Genomic DNA, 23,698 nt, shown 5'->3' with positions numbered 1-23,698 from the left:
TAGAATTGACAAAAGTATAAAAGGGATATCCATTAATGTATTTCTGCTTTTTCTTTTGTTCTGTATTTGGTCCTATATAGAGTGTTTTTTTTTTTTTTTCTAGAAAGGGATAAAAAGCTTCATGCTATTGAGGATCTTTAGAGAGAGACCTTGAGCCTTCTGAGCCATCCTAGGATTTATTCTGGTTGCATCAGCCTGTTGCTTCTATAGTAACTGAGACTTGCTTATTAGCCTTTTTAGCCTTCTCCTCTCCTAGGCTTCCCAGATCTGTCTGCCTTTGAATTGAGTCCAGTTCTGACAGTTGGAGAGAGCTTTCACTAGTTCTATGCTCTTTATCCCTAGCCAGCCCAAGTCCTCTCCTGCTTTCCCAGTAAAGGGACTTTTTCACTCTTTGGTTGACAGTTCAAATCAGCATCTAAACCAAGGGTTGCTAAACATTTCATGGATGATAGACTACTTTGAAAAATCAGATAAAAGCTAGGAGTCTTCCCTAAACTGGGGGGTAGGGCAGTAGTCCAGGATGCCTGTATAAATGCCTGTTTTACATGTATAAACAGACGGGTTTGCATTAACAGTTCTAGGAAAATTAGATGCCAGACCTAGGTCAGGAAACCCCTGCACTGAAGGATAATGCTGGGTGTCAGCCTATTTCCTTTGAGTCCTAAGATATTAGGCTTTCTCATTCTTTTTTGTCTTCTAAAATCAAAGTAAGTCCTAACTTCTTGGTGGAAACAACTATTTCTTCTGTAAAAGCAAATGCTACCTCCCTCACCAGTGCATGGAATGAGTATGTTTTAGGGTTATGTAGGTGGCCAGTTCATCCTAAACTATTATCTACATGTGTCCTCTGTCCCTAGAATTTAATTACATTCTCCCTAGTTGGAACCCATTCTTCTCCCATACTCATTCTTCAAGTAAACCAGTACTAGGTATTCATTTATTTAAATCCTCCTTTGTTACGATTTCTCTGCTTAATTCAACCTATTCCCACCCACTCTGCATACCTGAGCCATGTTTTGTGGCAGAGAATTTACTGTACTTGGTCAGGATGATGATCCCCTTAGGAGGAATATATTGATTTATTCTGTACTTCATCTCCTTCCTTAAAGTTCAGGAAAAAGCTGCATTGTTTTCATCCTGTTTAATCATACATCTTTGCAGTGTTTGCCACCCTTTAAAACCTGGTGTGCTAGAGCTGCTGACATGAGTCTGGTTGGTTAACATGATCAACTGCATTTTTAGTTGCTTGAAACTCTGGAGTGCATGACAGTCAGATGAAGAAGATTACAAGAAATAGCTTCAACTTAAGGAGTTCAGGGTGGAAGCTCAGTCAGGACCTGAGGATCAGGAACGGTACTGAAGACAGTAAGAGCCCTTGGGACCAAGCAGGGAAGGGGGTCCAGGCCGGAGCTGTGACAGCATGACTGGGGTGCAGATCTTATCTGGAAACCAAATAGCTCAGCATAAAAACAAAGCTCTTGGGGCCTGTGAAGCTTTCTGAAGAGTGTGAGAATCAGCATTTATTCCATAGTTAAATAAACAGTTATGAAACTACTTTTAAAAACAAAAACTGATAGTAAACTTTAAATTGTTGCAATTAACAGTATAGTATTATGATTGAATTTCAGAACACCTACAATGGCAGGAGGCCTTTTTTCAATAGACAGAGATTACTTTCAGGAAATTGGAACATATGATGCTGGAATGGATATTTGGGGAGGAGAAAACCTAGAAATTTCCTTTAGGGTAAGTTCCCTTTGAAAAAAGTAACCTGTATAACCTCAGATATGAATATGCTTTGAATATTCGTGTTCTTTCTAAAGAAAAAATAAAAAGTGAATTTAATATGAGTTTAATCAGACTTCACAGCCTTCAGCCCATAAAAAGTTTGGTGATACTATTAAAGGTTCTTTCTAAAGTATTTTAAGCAAATAATTCAGTTATATTAGTAGTCCACCTGTAAAATTTACACAGGATTCCCCAGTTGTCTTTACGTTCAAGGAGGTAATTCAAACTCTAAAGTAAATAAAAATAACATGTAGTTCATAAATGCTACTTTGTTCCTTAACTGCCAGAAACATAATTTTACCTTCTTTAATATGCTGTGTCCTTCTGGTTTGAGAATTGTTCTCTCTTATTTAAACCTGGCCACTTAACCAGCTTTCTGTTTTTCAATAAAAAGAAAAAGGCAAAAGAATTCTTCAATTATTCTAAATTAATTTAACCCAGTCAGCCTTAAGTCTTATGCATTTCATGTTCACAAAAATCAACTTATTTTTAGAATGATGTGTATTTCTGAAAATAATGAACTTTAGACACATGGCTTATTGGAAACCATAGTGAACTGCACAGAAGTCTAACCCTGCTAGTTCACTGCATTCCTGGTGGATCACCTTGCTCTTTATAAGAGGAGAGGTTTGGACGCCAGAGCATCTTGGAGATCCTATTTGGCTGTATCACTTTATGATCCTGGGAAAACGTTAAAGTGGGCACACTGAGTATTTAACAAAGTCAAGACTTTTCAAAAAGCAATGTAATTGAAAATAGTCTACAGTTAGTTAGACTTTTAACTTACAGGAAAATGTATTTTGAAAGGAGTAGAAGGATAACTGATTAAGGATGTGAAACCACACTTAAGGATCTTTCTTTTTACCCCTAGAGACTAGACTGTGCTCTCACTGGCCACTGAGTAATTCATGAGTTATCCACAAGTTGAGAGTCCTAGGTTCTGTTTAATGTATAGGTTGTGACACAGGTTTGGAGAAGGACGAACAGATAGGGCCCTGGCTGAACTCTCCATGGTCAAAAGTTTTTTGACCATGAACCATATTAATAAATACATTATACACACAACCCATAATGTAAACATTTCATCAAGTAACAAGTATGTCCTTGTTACTAAGTGCTGGTTGCAATTCATCAAATTTGAATTTTATGACCCTTTTAAGATTGATGGACTGCAGTTAGCAAAAAACACTGCTCTGGGCCTCAGGTCTTTCCTGAATTTAACCTTCAGCTTCTGGTTTGATCAGAACCAGAAATTGAGGAAGCACTGACTCTGGGACCATGTAGCAGGAGCTCCACTCTACATACACCCTTGATTCTGTGAAATTCCAGCCATGAAATTCAGTAGATGTGAACAATTTTTTTTTAAACTGTCGGTGTTTAAAACGGTCTTCTTTGCGGCTGTTTCCAGATTTGGCAGTGTGGAGGAACTTTGGAGATTGTTACTTGCTCACATGTTGGACATGTGTTTCGGAAAGCTACACCCTACACGTTTCCAGGAGGCACAGGGCAGATTATCAATAAAAATAACAGACGACTTGCAGAAGTATGGATGGATGAATTCAAGAATTTCTTCTATATAATTTCTCCAGGTTAGCATTATTTTGCATTAGAAACACAAGACGAACTTTCTTGGTCTGATCCTAATGCATTCTGAGAAGAGGTAAGAAGGTGTGGAAAAGAAGCTTTGAGCAGAGTTGTTGTAAAGAATAAATGAAATTACATATGGTATAGAAAGTGCTTAGCAAAAACCTGGTATAATATTTACATCACAGGAGACACAAGAGACACAGGTTCGATCCCTGCATCAGGAAGACCCCTTGGAGAAGGGAATGGCTACTCAGTCAGTCTTCTTGCCTGGAGAATCCCATAAATAGGGGAACGTGGTGGGCTACAGTCCATAGGGTCACAAAGAATCAGACACAATTGAAGCGACATAGCACGCACAGGGGAACAATAATAATACATGATCCAGTATTGCAGAAATTACTGTTTTAGCCCAGGTACTTTCCATGTTTGTTTGTTTTTTTTTTTTAAACCTAACTGCAACATTTAACATTTACATGAAATGGTCAAGTATTTCAAGGCCAGTGCCCTGTATCATGCCTCCAGGAGCTTTTCTCTGCTCTTCAGAGTTTTGTGGCAGCAGCTGTTTCATCAACTATAAATCTGCCTGAATTATGATTCTATACTCTTCAGTCACCACAAGACTTTCTGGGGTTGAGGGGGGTGGGTGCACAATTTAGGGAGCCTGTGTGAGAAATACCTGACTGGAAACAATTGCTCTGTTTAACATCTGTTTCATATTTGGGCAAAATTGATCTTTGTTTTTGCCTTAGCAAATATTAAAGTTTTGTGATCCCATGTAACTTACATTTGTATGTATTGGCATGTAAACTGTTCTCATATGAATTTAATTTTTCTTTGGAAAACACATTATTTTCTTGTTTTATACCTTGGGAGGTAGATTTGTGGTATACCACAAAAATGATATTGCTTTTCCTGTTTGGCTTGTTAGATGCAATATATAAATAGAAATGTATTACCTGACAGAACATTAATAATTCAGTGACTTATTTCTTTTACCAGGTGTTACAAAGGTAGATTATGGAGATATATCATCAAGACTTGGTCTAAGGCACAAACTCCAATGCAGACCATTCTCTTGGTACCTAGAGAATATTTATCCTGATTCTCAGATTCCACGTCACTATTTCTCTTTGGGAGAGGTAAAAAAAATGTATTCTGTGTGGTTCTCACTGATTTGTAAAAAAAGGAATAGAGGTTAAACTTCTAACAAGGGAGTACCTGTATGTTAAAATTACTTAAACTCAAGTATGGGAAAGTCCTTGTTAGTTGATGCAGTCTGCCTCATAACTTGAAGTCTTATTAATTTATCCTGTTACATTTTATTAAAATAAGGCTCTACCTTTCACCTTTCACAGTTCGACTTTTGTTATATTAGTGTCTTCAATAGACTTATTTTAACAAACTGGTCCATTTAGTTGAAACCATATATTCCTGAAGGTGATATCCTAACATTAACTAGACTGGATCAAAGTTTGAGGAACTTCAAAGTAGAATTGTAAAGCACTGACAAGGAAACTTGTCAGTTTCCTTGAGTCTTTCCAGAAAGACTGTATAAGAAGAAGTTGTGTTTTTAGTACCTGTTTATTTTCCTTTTGGAGCCCCAAATCTCCATTTGGGCTTGTGGGTTCGCATGCTTACTCTGATGACGACTTCAGTCTTTGCTCTTAGAATTCAGAAGCAAATCTTCTTGAAACCTGAGATAATTTATTTATTAATGCTTATAATTTGTCAGCACAATTAGCTGTGCTTTTGGAGTTTGGATGCCCATAGTGGAGGGTCTGCTTTGAAAGAGGCTTGCCCTTGCACCTTCTGGTGTAACTGCTGGGCAGCCTCAGGGGAGCATTTCCTGTGCCCTGTCTTCACCGTGTTCCTAGACTGTCAGTAGCCAGTCACTCTGCTTCCAGCCAAAGCTGTGCCGTGTATAGGAAATCCAGACGGGTCCTTCCCTTAGTCCAAGGGTATGATCAAGTCAGGAGCCCCAGGAGTCTCCTGGGGCTGCCGTAGTAAAACACCACAAACTGAGGGGCACGGAACACGGGAACGGATTGTCTCGCGGCTCTAAGGACGAGAAATCCGAGATCAGAGTGTGGGCAGGTTTCTGAGGCCTGTGAGGAAGGCTCTCTCCCCTGTGTTGTTCTAGCTTCTGGTGGTTTGCTGACAGTCTGTGGTATTCCATGGTGTGTGGAAGCATCACCCTGATTTCTGCCTTCGTCTTCACATGGCGTTCTCCCGTGTGCACATCTGACTCCAAATCTTCCGTCTTTACTAAAGACACCAATCACACTGGATGCCCTACCCTAATGACCTCATTTCAGTTTGACTCCCTCTGTAAAGAACCTGTCTGCAAATGATGTCACATTCTGAGCGTAATGGGGGTTAGGACTCCAGCATGTGAATTTGAGGGGACACTGTTCAGTCTGTAACAGAGACTGAGCTGGTGGGGCTGGATTGCAGTTGTGTAAAGACTTGGTTCACTTCCAGCTCAGGTATGCTCCGTAGGCCTGGTCTTTGAAAGCTTCTGAGTAATCACACGGAGGGGTGTCTGTCTCCTCAGACCTGACAGGTTTGCCTTTCTGAGGTTTTGACGTTAGTACTTGAGCCTCTCACCTTTTTCTGTGGGAGGACCAGCTGTTATTTCTTCAAGTCTCTTTCCAGCAGGAATTTGTCTCCTAAGCACCAGGAGATGTGGACGGTTTCTGTTTTAATTTATTGACGTATCATCGATTTACGGTGTTGTGTTAGTTTCTACCGTACAGCAGAGTGATTCAGTGATGCATATATGTGCATATACATTATTTTTTATGTTCTTTTCCATTACGGTTTATCCAGGATATTGAATATATGATCTCTGTGCTCTACAGTTGTTTATGCATTCTATATATAATAGTTTGCATCTGCTAATCCCACAGTCCCAATCCATCCCTCTCCACAGATCTGTTCTCTGTGACTGTGAGTCCGCTTATGTTGCATAGATAAATCCATTTGTGTCATAGTGTAGATTCCACATGTAAGTGATATCATTTGGTATTTGGCTTGATGGTCTCTGCGTCCATCCATGTTGCTGCACATGGCATTATTTCATTCTTTTTTATTCTATTGTATATATCTACTGCATCTTCTTTATCTGCTCATCTGTTGAAGGACATCTAGGTTGCTTCCAGGTCTTAGCTATTGTAAACAGTGCTGCAGTGAACACCGGGGTGCATGTTTTGAATTACAGTTTTCTCCAGATATATGACTAGTAGTGGAATTACAGGATCATATGGCAACTCTGTTTTTAGTTTTTGAGGAATCTCCATACTGTTCGCCTTAGTAGTATACCAGTTTACATTCCCACCACCAGTGTAGTGAGGGGTCACTTTTCTCCACACCCTCTCCAGCACTTGTTATGACTTTTTAATGGTGGCTGGTCTGACCGGTGTGATGTAGTACCTAATTGTACTTTTGATTTACATTTTCCTAGTAATTAGTGATGTTGAGCATCTTTTCATGTGCCTCTTGGCCATCTGTGTGTCTTTGGAGAAATGTCTGTCTAGGTCTTCTGCACACTTTTTGATTGAGTCGTTAGTTTTTTGATAGTCGCATGAATTGTTTGTAAATTTTGGAGACTAAATCCTTTGTTGATGACATCATGTACAGATAGTTTCTTCTATTCTGTGGATTGTCTTTTTGTTTTGTTTATGGTTTCCTATCTTTAAGTAGGTAGTTGCATTAAAAAAAATGCAGTTTGGGTGAAAGTGTGGAGTGGAGATCTAAATTTAGGGGTTGTCAGTGTATAGGTGGTTTTTAAAACCACAGAACTTGATGAGAGCACCTTGGAGTGAGTGAATGTAGATGGACACGAGGGAAGGAATGAGGAATAAGACATTAAGAAACTCCAAATTTAGACATTATGAAGGTGAGAGGGAATCAGCTAAAAAGATTGAGAAGGAGCAGGCATTAAAATAGGAAGATACCCAGGAGAATGATGTGCCAGTAAGTGAAGGACTTGCTTTAAGAAAGAGGAAGAGATTGACTGTGTGGAGCATTGCAGAGAAGGGAGGAAGAAGAGTCCTGAGGACTGGCCACTGGGTTGGTGAGGGATATGTTGTCCGGAAGCTCCCTCTCAGTGTGTCAGGCGGGTTCCCCTGGAGATTGGGAGGGACAGGGTCTCTGATGGCTTCATAGGAGATTAGGGGAACAAGTAGAGATGAGAAGCATGGACAAGAAATTGTGCTGTAAAGGTGAACAGAGAAGTGAGTGGTAGCCGGAGGGGTAAATGGGGTTAAAGAAGGGTTTCTCTATTTATTTTTACTAAGATGAAATGGTGCTGATGGCAGTGATACAAAGGAGAAAATTTGAAGATGCTAGAAAAGAGCCACTGATGGCTGGAGTCCCATGGAGGGGGGTCGTGGTAAGTTCTGATGCACAAGTTGGGAGGTGGTGGGGCGAGAAGGCAGTCCTCCACTGCACCAGGAAGGAAGGAAGAGGAGTGGGCCCAAGTCAGGTGAAGTGTGGGTTGAGGGCTGGAAGCTGGAACTTTGAGGTGGACGTGAGAGGAAGCTGTCTGGTGACTTGATTCTTCAGCTGAACACAAGATTGTGGGCTGAGAGTGAAGGGGGATTGTTGGTGATGGGGATTTGGGTAAAGAGGGGAAGACATAAAATAGAAAAGGATTAATAGGATATGGTGGAGCAAATAGATCACAGGGGGAGCTGCAGGGTGGTGAGGAGCCGCCTGGTCACAGCATCTCCAGAGCCAGGGCAAGCATGGATGCCCGTGTCCGTCCTTGGTAGTTACTGAGGCTGCTTCAGGGCTGAAGTGAGCTCCCTGCCTCTGAACTTGGTTGTGATTTAAGGAAGTCACCTCAAACACACGAGGGGTATGCGGAGTTCCTTGCCTCCTTAGTGAGCACCTGCGCCCTCTGCTGTAGCCTCATTCCAGTCAACGAGGGCCCAGCGTGGGCGAGGCCATGGCTAGGCTGAGAGCAGTTGCTTATCTTTAAATGGGGCTTCCCAGGTGGCACTAGTGGTAAAGAACCCACCCACCAATGCAGGAGATGTAAGAGACGCTGGTTCCATCCCTGGGTGGGGAAGACCCCCCTGGAGGAGGGCATGGCAGCCCACTCCAGTATTCTTGCCCAGAGAATCCCATGGACAGAGGAACCTGGCAGGCTTCAGTCCATAAGGTGGCAAAGAGTCAGACATGACTGAAGGGACTTAGCACAGCATCTTTAGAATAAAGGTTGAGGAGCTTTTTTTTTCTTTCTTTCTTTGAACCGACCCAATTTTGGACAACACTTAGGCATTGTTAGCTAGGTCAGAATATAGGCGTATTACAAAGAGCCACTTGTCTAACCCACAGTAGCTGATTGCCAAGGCAGGCTTGCCCTTTACCTGCCTCTTGCCAGCTGGCTTTGTGTATAAAGAACAGATTTTATCCTCTCTGTCCTGCTTGTTATTGCCTTAGTAACAGCTGGTTTTAAGCACTTATGCCCTTCATACCAGGCCACGCTGGTGTGAAGTGCTGGTGTGGGGACTGGGGTTGTTTATAAGCACCCACCACAGTGCAGCAGGGAGCTTGTGCTTGTGATCATAGCTCCTCCTGTGTGAGCTTTCCTTCCCCAGAGACTAGAACTTAGCTCAAGGATCACTTGTCATCTTATAAGGGCCCAAGGAAACTTGAAGGCAAGGATTTTAGAGCAGAAAGAAATCAGAAGGTGTACATTTAGTGTGTCTGGGTTCATGAAATCCCACTCTGTAATTATAGCTCTGGTAGGACCTGAAACTGAATAAATGTGTTTCACAGTGATATCTAATCATTGTTAATGCAGGAGTTGAACTGTCCAAACAATAGCCACAGAAAGCAAATAATCCAATCTTTTACAGTTTAAGCAGTGTTAAGGACTGACCATTTGCTTTTGCACCCTAAAATTTTCTGAGCTTGAACTTCATGTCAAGCACCAGTCTGATGCTTTATGAATATTAACTCATTTTCCCAACACTTTGAGATACATATGCTATTATCCCCCACTTTACGAGTCAGTTAAGGCACAGAGAAGTGGTTTAATCAGCATGGCTCAGGTGCAGCCACAAAATGGAAGAGAGAGGGTTTGAACACAAGCGGTCTGGCGTGAGAGCTTGTGCTCATAACCACTGGCAGTCATACTCTTTCTCATGTCTAACCAGTGTTACTCACGACTCTCACGGGAGAGAGTGAAAAAGTAAGTCTAGATTCCTTAGTAGTAAATCCTAAAATACCTTTAATTACTTACACTGTCCCCGCTAATGAGGTGCCAGAATTCTGGGGGAGACCAGCAGAAACCAAGAAACTGAGGCTCTGATTTCTTGCCTGGTTTCATTCACATTCACAATCATCAACTTGTAAGGTGGAAAATAACATTTTAGTGACAGCTGTATACACCTAAGCTAAGGAAGGAAAATGAGTAGCTATTGTGGGCCTACTGGGTGTCGGTTTCTTCTGGGTCTGTGTCTGTTACCTTGCTTACAGATGAGAAAATGAGATTTTACAGCAACTTCTCCTGCTGATATCTGATGTCTCTCAAGGTGCCCATTAGAAAGGCAAGGGATAGGGGAGGAGAGGTGGATTTTATGGCCAAAAATATTTGGGAATTGCTGCTCTTGATATCTTATATTCTTCTGTACTTTCAGTCCCCACCGTACCAAGAGTCTATTGAAAGGTTTTGAGAAGTTGTTCAGTAAAGCATATCTATTTAAATTTGGTAGTCCACCTCAGTCACTGTCCTGTCTGACTCTGCGACCCAAATGGACTGCAGCATGCCAGGCTTCCCTGTCCATCACCAACTCCTAGAGCTTAAACTCATGTCCATTGAGTTGGGGATGTTAATCTAGTATTTCCTAAACATACTTGATCACAAAATCCTTTGTTTAATGGCAGATACTGTTGTGCAAATCGTAGTTTTGGGAATCACTGTCTTAGAATACTGACCTGCCAAGGTCACATGGCTAGTAATGAGGCCCAGCCCTGCACGTCCCCCAACCCTAAGCTCTCATGCCTACCCATCTGCCTCCAGAAACCTTGAAAGTGTGTCCATTGCCCCTGACCGCATACTTCAGATATCATTATGATTTTAAGTGTCAAATTTTGAGTAAACAAGTCTGGTACTTATTTCTATTCCAGTATGAACATTGAAATAAGTATATATCACCACCATTTCTACCTTCCATAGTTCGCTGGAAAGCAGGTGACTGGTTACATAGCCTTAAGGCTGTGTATAGAATTACAGTTTTGAACATCGTGACCTAAATCAAATCCCTTACGATTATACAGTGGAAGTGAGAAATAGATTTAAGGGCCTAGATCTGATAGATAGAGTGCCTGATGAACTATGGAATGAGGTTCGTGACATTGTACAGGAGACAGGGATCAAGACCATCCCCGTGGAAAAGAAATGCAAAAAAGCAAAATGGCTGTCTGGAGAGGCCTTACAAATAGCTGTGAAAAGAAGAGAGACGAAAAGCAAAGGAGAAAAGGAAAGATATAAGCATCTGAATGCAGAGTTCCAAAGAATAGCAAGAAGAGATAAGAAAGCCTTCTTCAGCCATCAATGCAAAGAAATAGAGGAAAACAACAGAATGGGAAAGACTAGAGATCTCTTCAAGAAAATTAGAGATACCAAGGGAACATTTCATGCAAAGATGGGCTCGATAAAGGACAGAAATGGTCTGGACCTAACAGAAGCAGAAGATATTAAGAAGAAGTGGCAAGAATACATGGAAGAACTATACAAAAAAGATCTTCACGACCCAGATAATCACGATGGTGTGATCACTCTTCTAGAGCCAGACATCTTGGAAAGTGAAGTCAAGTGGGCCTTAGAAAACATCACTATGAACAAAGCTAGTGGAGGTGATGGCATTCCAGTTGAGCTGTTTCAAATCCTGAAAGATGATGCTGTGAAAGTGCTGCACTCAATATGCCAGCAAATTTGGAAAACTCAGCAGTGGCCACAGGACTGGAAAAGGTCAGTTTTCATTCCAATCCCAAAGAAAGGCAATGCCAAAGAATGCTCGAACTACCGCACAATTGCACTCATCTCACATGCTAGTAAAGTAATGCTCAAAATTCCCCAAGCCAGGCTTCAGGAATACGTGAACTGTGAACTCCCTGATGTTCAAGCTGGTTTTAGAAAAGGCAGAGGAACCAGAGATCAAATTGTCAACATCTGCTGGATCATGGAAAAAGCAGGAGAGTTCCAGAAAAACATCTATTTCTGCTTCATTGACTATGACAAAGCCTTTGACTGTGTGGATCACAATAAACTGTGGAAAATTCTGAAAGAGATGGGAATACCAGACCACCTGACCTGCCTCTTGAGAAATCTGTATGCAGGTTAGGAAGCAACAGTTAGAACTGGGCATGGAACAACAGACTGGTTCCAAATAGGAAAGGGAGTACGTCAAGGCTGTATATTGTCACCCTGCTTATTTAACTTATATGCAGAGTACATCCTGAGAAACGCTGGACTGGAAGAAACACAAGTTGGAATTAAGATTGCCGGGAGAAATATCAATAACCTCAGATATGCAGATGACACCACCCTTATGGCAGAAAGTGAAGAGGAGCTAAAAAGCCTCTTGATGAAAGTGAAAGAGGAGAGCGAAAAAGTTGGCTTAAAGCTCAACATTCAGAAAACGAAGATCACGGCATCTGGTCCCATCACTTCATGGGAAATAGATGGGGAAACAGTAGAAACAGTGTCAGACTTTAATTTTTTGGGCTCCCAAATCACTGCAGATGGTGACTGCAGCCATGAAATTAAAAGACGCTTACTCCTGGGAAGGAAAGTTATGACCAACTTAGATAGTATTTTCAAAAGCAGAGACATTACTTTGCCGACTAAGGTCCATCTAGTCAAGGCTATGGTTTTTCCTGTGGTCGTGTATGGATGTGAGAGTTGGACTGTGAAGAAAGCTGAGCGCCGAAGAATTGATGCTTTTGAACTGTGGTGGTGGAGAAGACTTTTGAGAGTCCCTTGGACTGCACGGAGACCCAACCAGTCCATTCTGAAGGAGATCAACCCTGGGATTTCTTTGGAAAGAATGATGCTAAAGCTGAAACTCCAGTACTTTGGTCACCTCATGCGAAGAGTTAACTCATTGGAAAAGACTCTGATGCTGGGAGGGATTGGGGGCAGGAGGAGAAGGGGACGACCGAGGATGAGATGGCTGGATGGCATCACTGACTTGATGGACGTGAGTCTGAGTGAACTCTGGGAGGTGGTGATGGACAGGGAGGCCTGGTGTGCTGCGATGCATGGGGTTGCAAAGAGTCGGACACGACTGAGCGACTAAACTGAACTGAATCCAACACTTCTTTAAAAATGTTTGTCCCTAATTTTTTCTTCTTCCAAAGGCTCCAAAATTAAATCCCACCAAACCAGCCTATTAAATGATCTACTGCCTCTTGACATCATAAAGGATAGAACTGTTCCCAAAACTCACCCTTAGTCATCCTGGTTTTTCATGTCCTCAAAAAATCATCTCACACACTCCATAGGTGAGGTAGCCCAAATGTATTCCTACAAAGGAAGAGGATATTCCCTGGAAAGTGTCTTCTCTAGCAATTAGCATATGGAAAAACTGCCTGGAGAGCAGCTCAGAGATGTCACTTACATGTTAAGCCAGACAGAATCCCCTCTGCCCAGGGACCGAGCATCACAGCTGCCCTTCTACAGAAGTGCTTTCTCATTGAGTGTGCGAGGCTTCCCCTGCACTTTTGTTGAGCAGTGCCATCAAGCCCCAGCAGAGAACTGACCACTCAGTCCCTGACCACCCATCTTAGTGGGGCCACTTCCTGCTGATCAGCGTTCATTGCCACCAAGACAGGTGTTGGGAAGCCATGTTTCCAGTCCTTGGAGAACTCTACTTCTCACATCTAGTTGTTAGTAGTATCCTCAAGGGATGGAGGCCCAGACCTCTTATGTCAGAAAACAATCCAGAATTGTTCTTAGAAATGGATACAATAGTATAAGGTCACAGGTAAAACTCATAGAACAATGCCTAGTGCAGAGTAAGTGTGCTTTATTTGCTGTAATTGTTAGCAACATCAGTTACGGTAACAGAATTGCTAAAGTTGATATAAGATAGTTACAGAGTGATAGGAAGTCCAGTTACACTTGAGAATTGTACTTTTTAAATTGTGATTCATATTCAGTTTGGTAAAAGGTAAGTAACCAGAAAATCTTCTCATGTGAGAGGGAGAAGCTGACAGTGATGTTGGTTCTTCCCTCATCATTTCTGTGACGTTTACCACCTGTCTTCAGAGACCTCTGTGTCTATATTTGGAAGAAAAAAACTGAAGAAAATGTAGGACTGGGGATTGGTAACTTTTTCAACAGTATAACGAAATAATTTATATGGATATATGAGATAAAGGCTCATCTTGTCAAAATTGGAACTAAATTTTTTGTCACGTAAGAGAGCTATGATCAAGTATTAATTGACTGCCCACTGAGGTGCAGAAAGATGTCTTTCATGCATATTTGTATCTAAGTATGAAACCTTTTATAAAATCTACTTATGAGGTAATAGGTTTCTGCTTTAAAATAATGGATAAAAAGATGGTGTATTATGCAGTAAAAGAATTCCTGGAGACTGATGTGATATGTTATACCCAGGAGTCTCCTCAGAGTCAGGGGTGGCAGGGTTATGTCAGAATGTTCAGGTAAAGCAATGTTAGCATTAAAGACTTGGAAAATCCTGCATTTGCTTGAACTGAATTTGAGGTTTTGATGGAATCGCCAAATGGAGGTGACTGGTGATAAGGCAGCAGTACAGATTATTACTATTTCTGAGTCCACTCTGTGCTGGACTCCAGAGTAGGTACAAGGATGCCCTGTCTCACCCAGCCTCAGCATAGAGCTGCCTAGTCACTCTTAGGAAACTGTCCTCAGAGGGTCTGGATCATTTGGACTTAAACTGAGGCCCCTCTCTTAGGCCAAAGCCCCAGTTCTTACTCTGACCCTCTGGGAATAATAGTTATTCATACTTAGACTATTTTATCTCTATTGTATCTTTATATGAAAAAAAATGCATCTGGACTTGTCAGTGCCTTATTAAAAGAGCAGAGTAATACGTAGGCAGCACACGTTTATGGAAGTAAATGAGTTATTTGCGGTTTTAGCTTTACTGGCCTGTTACCCATCACACACAACTTTCCATCTGCATAGCATGCAGTTTGTCCCGCACTTCTCTTCTGGCTTACCTGCTAACGCGTGAGAGCAGGTTTGGGACTTTACAAATGTCTGTTAATTTGCCATATGCTTTTAAACTACAGTGGTTCAGAGAGAAACAAATATCAAGGAACAGTGCTTAAACTATTCTTCCTAATTCTGATGACTGATTCAGCTTTTTACAGTAATAGACAAATGTCTAACAGAAGAGTGGTGTTTGCACTGCCGTATGTGTAGGCTTCCCAGTCAAGCCAAGTTCTTGGTTCTTTGCTTAGAAAATACCCACCTTAAATCTCCTAAGAAGTCATCAAAGTAGGTAACAAAAGCACTGCCCCCTTATCATGGTGGCAAACAGTGTCCACAGGGAGTTGTTCGGTTGCTTTAAAATAATTAGGCAAAGTGGAGCTTACTGAGTTAAATACAAATTCCAGAAGAACAGCTTGGGATAAAAGAAAGAAATAAGAACTTAAAGGATTTCTCCTTGAAACACAAAAATTATCATATAAATAGTTAAGAGCTTTTTAGACCACAGAATCCTAGGCCATTGATGTTCCCCCGCTCCCAACTCATAGACCTTGCCTCAGGAATTAAGGATTTAGTGGGAAGTTTGAATCAGTTTTAATGTGTGTGTAGATCTGTACGTGTCTGTCTAGTGAACCTCTCTAACTCGTGGTGTTTTCATTAATCATTTTCCCCTAGATACGAAATGTGGAAACAAATCAGTGTCTAGATAACATGGCTAGAAAAGAGAATGAAAAAGTTGGAATTTTTAACTGTCACGGTATGGGAGGTAATCAGGTGAGTATTTCAGTAAAGCTTTAAAGGGATACTTTTTGGCTTTGTTTTAATCTTCCCTTTTTGTCTCATGATATCATTCAGGAAACATTTTCCTACTTCTAAAGAGCAAATAATAAAGACCTTTAGAAGAATGGAGCCTTCAATCTAATGACTGTTTTTAAAATGAAACATTTGTAAACGGCCCTTTGTGAGAACTATATTTACATTATTGTACATGAGATTTATTTTGCCCTTTTTAGTCAAACAGATGACAACCCTTGACAATAAACTCAGTGTATACAGAGAACTTAAGGTCATTTTTTCTTCTCCTCTGCAAAAATAGTGATGGCTTTTCTGAGTCATTTGTTCTCTATTATACTAATAAAAGTTCAAAAAGCATTTATTTTCAATACTTGTTTTTTTCCCTGCCAGATCCTTGGGTACATAAAACACTAACTTACTTTGCTGTTAAAACTTACATGTGCGTTTTTGTTTATCAGGTTTTCTCTTACACTGCCAACAAAGAAATTAGAACAGATGACCTTTGCTTGGATGTCTCCAAACTTAATGGCCCAGTCACAATGCTCAAATGCCACCACCTAAAAGGCAACCAGCTTTGGGAGTATGACCCGGTGGTAAGTTATATTCCAGTTGAAAATAGGAATAAAAGTGTGTGTCATAGGGTATACTATATAAACTACTTTATACCTAGAAGAATGAATTCTTATAGAGCCTGCATACTATAAATCAAATTGTTCTTATACTCCCAAAATTGACAGGAAACGCAATCTAACTTAAAACACACATGTTGCAATCTGTCCAGTAATTAGTGTTGCCTCCAGTCCTGGGTCCTTGGGTTACTACACCGTCTCCCCTCTGTGTGTCCTCAAGCTCTGCCGTCCAGTGTGGTAGAAGTGGAACAGTAAGGAGGCTTTTAAAATTACTGAATTAAACATGTAGGTTTCATTAATGAAATTCTCTGGCTCCTCCTGTTTGTCAGTGACTTTATCTTTGCTCTCCTCTGGAGCTGCGCCCCCTCCCCACTGCCCGGGTGTGGTGCTCACAGAGAGGACGCAGAGCCTCTCCAGCAAACCTCCCTTCCTCTCCTCGTACCTGACTAACCTCCCAGCTGATGCTTGCGCTCTCCCGTTCTGGAGCCGGCACCGGCATCTTCAGGATGGGTTTCTCTGGTTGCTTTTCTCTGCGTCCAGCACTGGCTTTCTTCTCTTCACGTTGGGACAGACTTTTGTTGCTACTGCATTTTCTGCATACCATCCTACTCTTCTCTTGTGTTGTATGACGGCGAGTGAGTGGCTGACACTCAGGCCTCTGGGTCTTCAACCCTGGCTCCTGCCTTGGCCTGACACTGCAGAAACAGCTCCTGGATACAAAGCCAGAGCTCTCACATCTCTTGTGCTTAACTTCTCTATAGCATTTACGACTGCTAAGCAGATATGTTTTCAAAATCCTCTTCCTGTTGCCTATAGATGCACTCCTGTTCAGTTTCTTCAAACAGCTTTCTCTCTTCGGCTTGCTTCACTCTGCTGCTTCACCCCACCCCTTAAATGAGATCCAAACCAAGGTTTGACTTTGGCTCTTTTTTCTGCTTACACTGTGTCACATACGAATCCTGGTCTACTGTCATCTTCGACCAGCTATTCCCCGAGCATATCCAGTTCTTCCTGCTTTACATTTAGGGTCACACTATTCCCTGTGCCTGACAGGTCCCGCCTGTTCTGGAGGGCCCAGAGCTGACATCACCCTCAGCCAGAAATCAGCTCTCTTTGTCTTAAGTATAATTGTTTCTGACCCCTGTGATTTTGTGCTTCTCTGTAGTTATTAGGTTGGTGAAAAATTAATTGCGGTTTCAGACCACGAATTTTAAATCATTACAACTTGGTTCAAACACGTTTATTAATCAAAACAGAAACCATTACAATCAACACATTTTTGCCAATGAGAAATAAGTTTATTGTAGCATAAAAATCCATGCTTCAGGATTCAACAAACTCTTGGAAAGCATTTTCTGCCTCCTACTGGTTATGGAAGTGTTTTCCCTGCAAAAAGTTGTCGAGATGCTTGAAGAAGTGGTAGTCAGTTGGCGAGAGGTCAGATAAATATGGCGGATGAGGCAAAACTTGGTAGCCGAATTCATTCAGCTTTTGAGGCCTTAGCTGTGTAACGTGTGGTCGGGCATTGTCATGGAGAATTGGGCGCTTTCTGTTGACCAATACTGGCTGCAGGTGTTGCAGTTTTCAGTGCATCTCATCATGGGCTGAGCATACTTCCCAGAGGTAATGGTTTTGCCAGGGTTCAGAAAGCTGTAGTGGATCAGACCAGCAGCAGACCACCAAACAGTGACCATAACCTTTTTTTGGTGCAGGTTTGGCTTTGGGGAGTGCTTTGGAGTTTTTTCTCGATGCAGCCACTGAGCTGGTCATCTCCTATTGTCATATAAAATACACTTTTCAATGCACTTCCCAATCTGATCGAAAAATGATTTGTCATTGTTGCATAGAATGAGAGAAAAGGACACTTCAAAATAACTTTTTTTGATTTGCGGTCAGCTCATGAAGGCACCCCTTATTGAGCTTTTTCACTTTGCCACTTTGCTTCAAATGCCAAATGAAGCAACTTCTCATGTAGTTAAGAGGATCAGCTTCGATGATCCTCTCAATTGGTGTCATCAACTTCTGATGGCTGGCCACTGCACTCACCTTTAGGGCTGTTGTCTGCTTTGCAAAACTTCTTGAACCATCACTACACTGTATATTCATTAGCAGTTACTGGGCCAAATGCCTTGTTGATGTTGCAAGTTGTCTGTGCTATTTTACAATCCATTTTGAACTTGATTAAGAAAATCCCCTGAATCTGTTTGTTGTCGAATATCATCACCCTATTCTAGAATAATATAAAATACACAGCAAGTAATAAGCCATTAGCAAACAGAACAAGAAATGCGCTTTAAAAAGATTGTATTCTAATAACAAATAGAGTTCAAGAATGCAACTGCAGTTACTTTTGCACCAAGCTTAATATTTGTCTGCCAGTCTTTTTCTCTATTAGTTGGAGCCTAGAGGATAGAGACCATGTTTTATAATTCCTGGGTCTCCCTTCACAGTATCAAACTACAGTTTATGTATATATATACACACACACACACACGTATATGTATGTATGCGTGCAGTAGCTCAGTTAGTATGACTGTGGAAATGGACTGAATATTCTGTTCTGGAGTTTTCCATGGTGCATGCTGCTGCCCGTTGGGTGTAAATGCCCCAGGTACTAAAGGATATATGGCATCTCTGACTCCAGACAGTGAATATCAGCGGCACCCCACAGTCATTATGAAACCAAAATATTTTTAAAAGCCTCCCAATTGTATATATTTATTGAAAAATGACAGTATATTTAAATAGGTAACAGAAACCTATTTATAGTAGCATGAACAAATAGTGGGTTTTTTCCCTTAAGTCTGGAGGTAAGTGGCTTCTGGTGTGGATTCAGTGACACAGTGCTGTCAGGGGTAACATTGCAGCGATATTCTCGGCCATTTTCTTGTGGCCACTAGAAGGTGTCACTCCCACCTCAAGGCAAGAAGAAAAGACGACGGGTACGCTGCTCCTTGAATTCCTCTTTATCAGGAAAGCCAAAGCTTTTCCTGGATCCTCCACAGCAGTCTCTGCTAGGTCTCATGGGCCAGAACTTCTTCTCAGAGTGATCCACCAGCTGTGCGGGAGGCTGGGAAAGCAGGCATTTGCTTTTCCAGTCTTTATGATATGATGTAGCTGGGAGGCAGAGGGTGGGAATGGCTTTTGGCAGACTGTGTATAACCTATACAGTCTACCACAACAGTTTTTCAAAAAGCAAATGTTTGATTAGAAATTAAGGCACTTGAGATGATTTACAATACTTTGAAAGAACCAGTTACGAGTGTAAAGTTTTAAAAGCCCTGGAGCGTTTTGCAAGCAGGCTGGGTTTTCTCGGAGGCAGGCTCCACTCTGAGGTCAAGCTTAGCGTTCAGGATGTTTATTAGGGAGCACCCTTTAGATCAACACCTGTGGAAAGGGAGATGGCAGAACTGGGCAGAGGAGGAGTTAGGCTGCAGCGGGGGTCTCACAGCTTGGCTTACTGCACAGGGAGCTCTGGACGGCCCGTCAGAGTTCTGCTGCCTCCAGCTGAAAATAGCAATCTGGAAAAATAACATTTACGTCAGTAGTGTATCATTTAAACCTAAAGTTGTGAAATCTTAGATTTCAAAGGAATCCTAGAAATAAAATTCAGGACCTTGTTTAATACATGTAAATATTGAAGCCCAGAATAGAAATTAATTGCCCAGGGTCACCGAGCAGGTAAACAGTGCTACCGGATCTCAGACAGACCTGGGATTCTTGAACAAGGATTCTTTGCACGATACCGTACTATCTCTTTACATGTGTATATTCTTACATCTTTTAAGTCTTGTTTATATTACATATTGCAGAGTTTATGATACTTGGCTCTTTTGCTTTGACTGCTTGTACCTGTCCTTTCTGGAATGAAAATGTAGATTTTATCACAGTTACATTGAAAGGCAGGGAGCAGCAAACTTTTTATGCAGTGATAACTATAGCTTTATCCTCCTTTCAGAGGTTACAGTCAGTCCACTGCGTTCATAACCCCTTTTCTGTGCAGATGCTGGTCAGTGCTGGCAGAACCTCTGCTGCGTACAGTGGCCACAGTCCCCACACGGTCACGAGTCCCAGAACTCTGTCCTGTGGTCAGCAGCCAGACAGCTGTGTCTTGAACAGGGCTTCTTACCAGCAGCCAGGTCTCCTGAAGGGAGTGGCAGCCCCCTGAAATTAGGGGGATTCTATCAATTTTGAGTAAATACCCAGCAGCATGGATCAATAACCTCTTTGTTAACAAGCTTATTTTAATGATTCTAAATAAGTGAAATAATGCGTTTTTTTACTTTATAATACTGACAATGGGCCCGATGAAGGTGGCCACCCAGAGAAGCTTTGAAGGGCCTGTGGAATGTTTGAGGGGTTCTTTTTAAAGTGCTCTGTTTTCGTCCTACACACGACCGAAGGCCTTGGCAGCAGTGGTATGTGTGGGGACCTTCGGCTCTCGGGGCTGCCAGACCGTCTGCAGCTGCTCAGGACGCTGTGGAACGTTCCGACAGCGAGTGACTGAGCTGGCCGTGCTCTCTGCACACTGTCTTAATGTTTCCTCACGCCTCGAGAAGTATGTCTCCCCATTTCATCGATAAGGAACCTGGGGCTCAGAGAGGGTTTTGCTTCAGGGCATGTCGTTGGTATGTGAAAAATCTGGGGTTCACTCCAGAAACGTCTTAACTGCAGAGCCCAGCCCCTCAACCCATAAACTACACGGCATGTGCATAAAAGTAAAACCAGCCACAGCCACGCTGACTCTTGCACATCTTTCTGAAGCATCTCTAAGGATTAAGTGTCTAATCCTGAAGTCGGTGTGGATAGTAAACTGTGACGTCTGTGAATGTGCGCTCCCCTTTGTCAACTTCCGCTGGGGTCACAACGCAGAAGAAGAAATGACTGAAAGCTAAGATAGCTGCGTTGTAGACAGTCACCAGGTTTTGCTTTGTTTGAAGTTCAAATAGGTACAAAAGAGGCCTTGTAAGGAAAACACCAATACAGTATATTAACGCACAAGTATATGGAATTTAGAAAGATGGTAGTGATGACAGCCTATATGCAAGACAGCAAGAGAGACGCAGATACATGGAACAGAGTTCTGGACTCTGTGGGAGAAGGCAAGGGTGGGATGATTTGAAAGAATAGCACTGAAACATGTCTATTACCATATGTGAAATAAATAGATGACCAGTCCAGGTTCGATTGCATGAAACTGAGGGCACTCAAAGCTGGAGGGCACTCAGGGCTGGTGCGGGGAGGGGGGTTCGGGACGGGGGACACATGTATACCATGGCTGATTCATGTCAATGTATGGCAAAAACCACCACAATATTGTAAAGTAATTAGCTTACCTACATAGTTGCTTTGGAGTTCTTCACCTGACCAGGGCTTGGTATCATATTCATGAGTATGGTCAGTATGTGTCTCTTAATGCCCATCTGTCCTTTTTTATTTTTTTTTAGTTTTCCTAAAAATCAACATGACAGCATCAGGTCTGGAATGCAAACAAGTAGAGAGGAAGACACGTGGCCACATCTGTCAGCCACTTACTAAGGACTGTCTTATAAACCTTGTGAGTTTAGTCTTCAGAAAGACCTGAGTTTCCAAGAACTTAAAGTTTGGAATCGGAGTTAATTTGAACGGCCTTGTTGTGGGAAAATGAAGCAGTTTTGAAATACCTTTTGGAAAATAGGCTGAGGATCCTAAATTGGGAATCACTAATAAGATCTTTTTTGTTGTTGTTTTAGGAAATCAAAGCACAAAAAGGGATTTTCCCACAGTATTGCAGAGCTTACGGCAGAATTGGGACTTAGAATTAAGGTCATCTGATCGCAGCTCTAGCATAATCCTCTGTAGTCCCCATGCCTCCCCCCAGCGTTGCTGTCTTTACATAGATACATTCCTCCAGTGTCTTAAATACTCTGTATTTTATATTGCAAAACAAAATACTTTTCTACAGAGGAACTTCATAATCACAAAAATATGACTGTGGAGGTGCTTTGGTTTCTGTTTTCCACGTTCACATTAAGACTTGTTTCCTGTCTCTTTCAGAAATTGACCCTGCAGCATGTGAACAGTAACCAGTGCCTGGATAAAGCCACAGACGAGGACAGCCAGGTGCCCAGCATCAGAGACTGCAATGGAAGCCGATCCCAGCAGTGGCTTCTTCGAAACGTCACCCTTCCAGAAATATTCTGAGACCAAATTTACACAAAAAAAGGAAAACGTAAGGACTGACTGGGCTACCTCAGCATACATTTCTGCCACATTCTTAAGTAGCAAAAAAAGGAAAAGTGCTTTCCTTCTGCAGGATGTAAGGTTTATCAGCCATTAAAACTTTATAGACTGCCCTCGCTTCCACTAGCTGTGAACCAGCCTTCCTGTCCCAGGACGTGCAACTACGTAGTAGCGAGACTGTGCACACTGATGTTTACAAGGTTGAAAGAGTTGCTCATCAAGAATCATCGTAAAGAATACTCAGACTGAAACAATCTACGAACTGCGCTTTCCAGGGAGCTGCACCTTTTATGGTTTGCTTGCACATCAGTGACTTCCACTGAATGTGCTGTCATAATGAAGAGATGTCTAAGATTTTTTTTCTGATTAGAACTGGTAGCCAGTATATTAAATACTGATATAAAAATAAATGAAAAAGAACTGGAACCAGATTCAGAATCATGAAAACATTTTTACAACAAGTTAAAAAACAAACTATATTAAACAGGGTTTAAAGGAAATTAAAACAGAACTATGAAAAGTACAATTTGTTATAGTATAGTATCAAATTTCTATATAGATTTTATACCTCAGTGGGGAAAAATAACTGATTCCAATGACATTCATTCTGTTTTCATCTGTGATAGTCATGGATGTTTTTTTTTCCTTGGGGTGCTGAAATTGAGCTGAAAAAAGTGGCTCTTTGAACGTAGTTTTAATTGCTTTCTACAGTTTTTTTTTTTTTTTTTGGTTTGTGGGCTGTTGGAATTGTAATTTTTAATTGCCTTCAAAAAATGGAGATTTAAAGTGGTGTCTGGTCTCAGTGAACAAGTTAGATATCTCAGTTGTTCTTGGGTCAACTGGCTTACAGACTTTGCTCACACACACACACAAATTTCTTATTAGAGTTTCAACTTCCTAACTTGATTCAACTGATTATGCTTACTTAACACCCAAGATTCATACTACTGTACTACAGATTTGTTTTCACAGCAATAAATCTTCTGTTTTTGTTTATGATTCCACTCAACAAAAGGCCTGCAGAAGTGATTTATAATTGGGTATTTGGAGATGATACGTTTGATGGTTTTTGGAAAAGTTTTTTCACTCCATTTTTGGATGTGCTTCATTGTCAAGTGCATATTTAGATTAGGTTCTTGAATTGTAATGTTGATCTGCTGCTTTTTTTTTTTTTTAATAAAATCTGACTGAAAATGTTTAATTGGCATTTTTTAATGAGTTAACCAAAGAAGTGCAGCTATTATTCCATATTATTAGGCCTGCATTTCTTCCCTAAATTCCACTTAGGGTACATCGGTTTTCTTGTTCCAATCTTAAATACAAGATAACCTGAGGATCAATTAAAAGTTCAGTATCAATTAAATTAGTGTTTTAATCTCATGGCAAGAAAATCTAATTGTAACATTTTTCCTGATATGTGAGGCAATCCATTGGCAAAAATTACATGTATTTTCCTATT

At 41.4% G+C, this 23,698-nt stretch overlaps 1 protein-coding gene across 2 annotated transcripts in view; it reads left to right on the top strand.

The window, feature by feature from the left end:
* GALNT1 (polypeptide N-acetylgalactosaminyltransferase 1) overlaps nucleotides 1–22,610 on the top strand; it is a 67,336-nt gene extending 44,726 nt beyond the window's left edge. For both annotated transcript variants that reach the window (XM_052660345.1, XM_052660346.1), the window contains 6 exons: nucleotides 1,629–1,746; nucleotides 3,197–3,377; nucleotides 4,375–4,514; nucleotides 15,269–15,367; nucleotides 15,847–15,981; nucleotides 22,054–22,610. In XM_052660345.1, the coding sequence (XP_052516305.1) occupies nucleotides 1,629–1,746; nucleotides 3,197–3,377; nucleotides 4,375–4,514; nucleotides 15,269–15,367; nucleotides 15,847–15,981; nucleotides 22,054–22,200 (820 nt within the window). In that variant the 3' untranslated portion in view covers nucleotides 22,201–22,610. The remainder of the gene's footprint in view (nucleotides 1–1,628; nucleotides 1,747–3,196; nucleotides 3,378–4,374; nucleotides 4,515–15,268; nucleotides 15,368–15,846; nucleotides 15,982–22,053) is intronic.
* Nucleotides 22,611–23,698: the final 1,088 nt, after the last annotated feature.

This window comes from Budorcas taxicolor, chromosome 22, assembly GCF_023091745.1.
Source record: "Budorcas taxicolor isolate Tak-1 chromosome 22, Takin1.1, whole genome shotgun sequence".
Classification (NCBI taxonomy): domain Eukaryota; kingdom Metazoa; phylum Chordata; class Mammalia; order Artiodactyla; family Bovidae; genus Budorcas; species Budorcas taxicolor.
The sequence above is the reverse complement of the archived record's forward strand: the minus strand, read 5'-3'. Positions and strand labels throughout refer to the sequence as shown.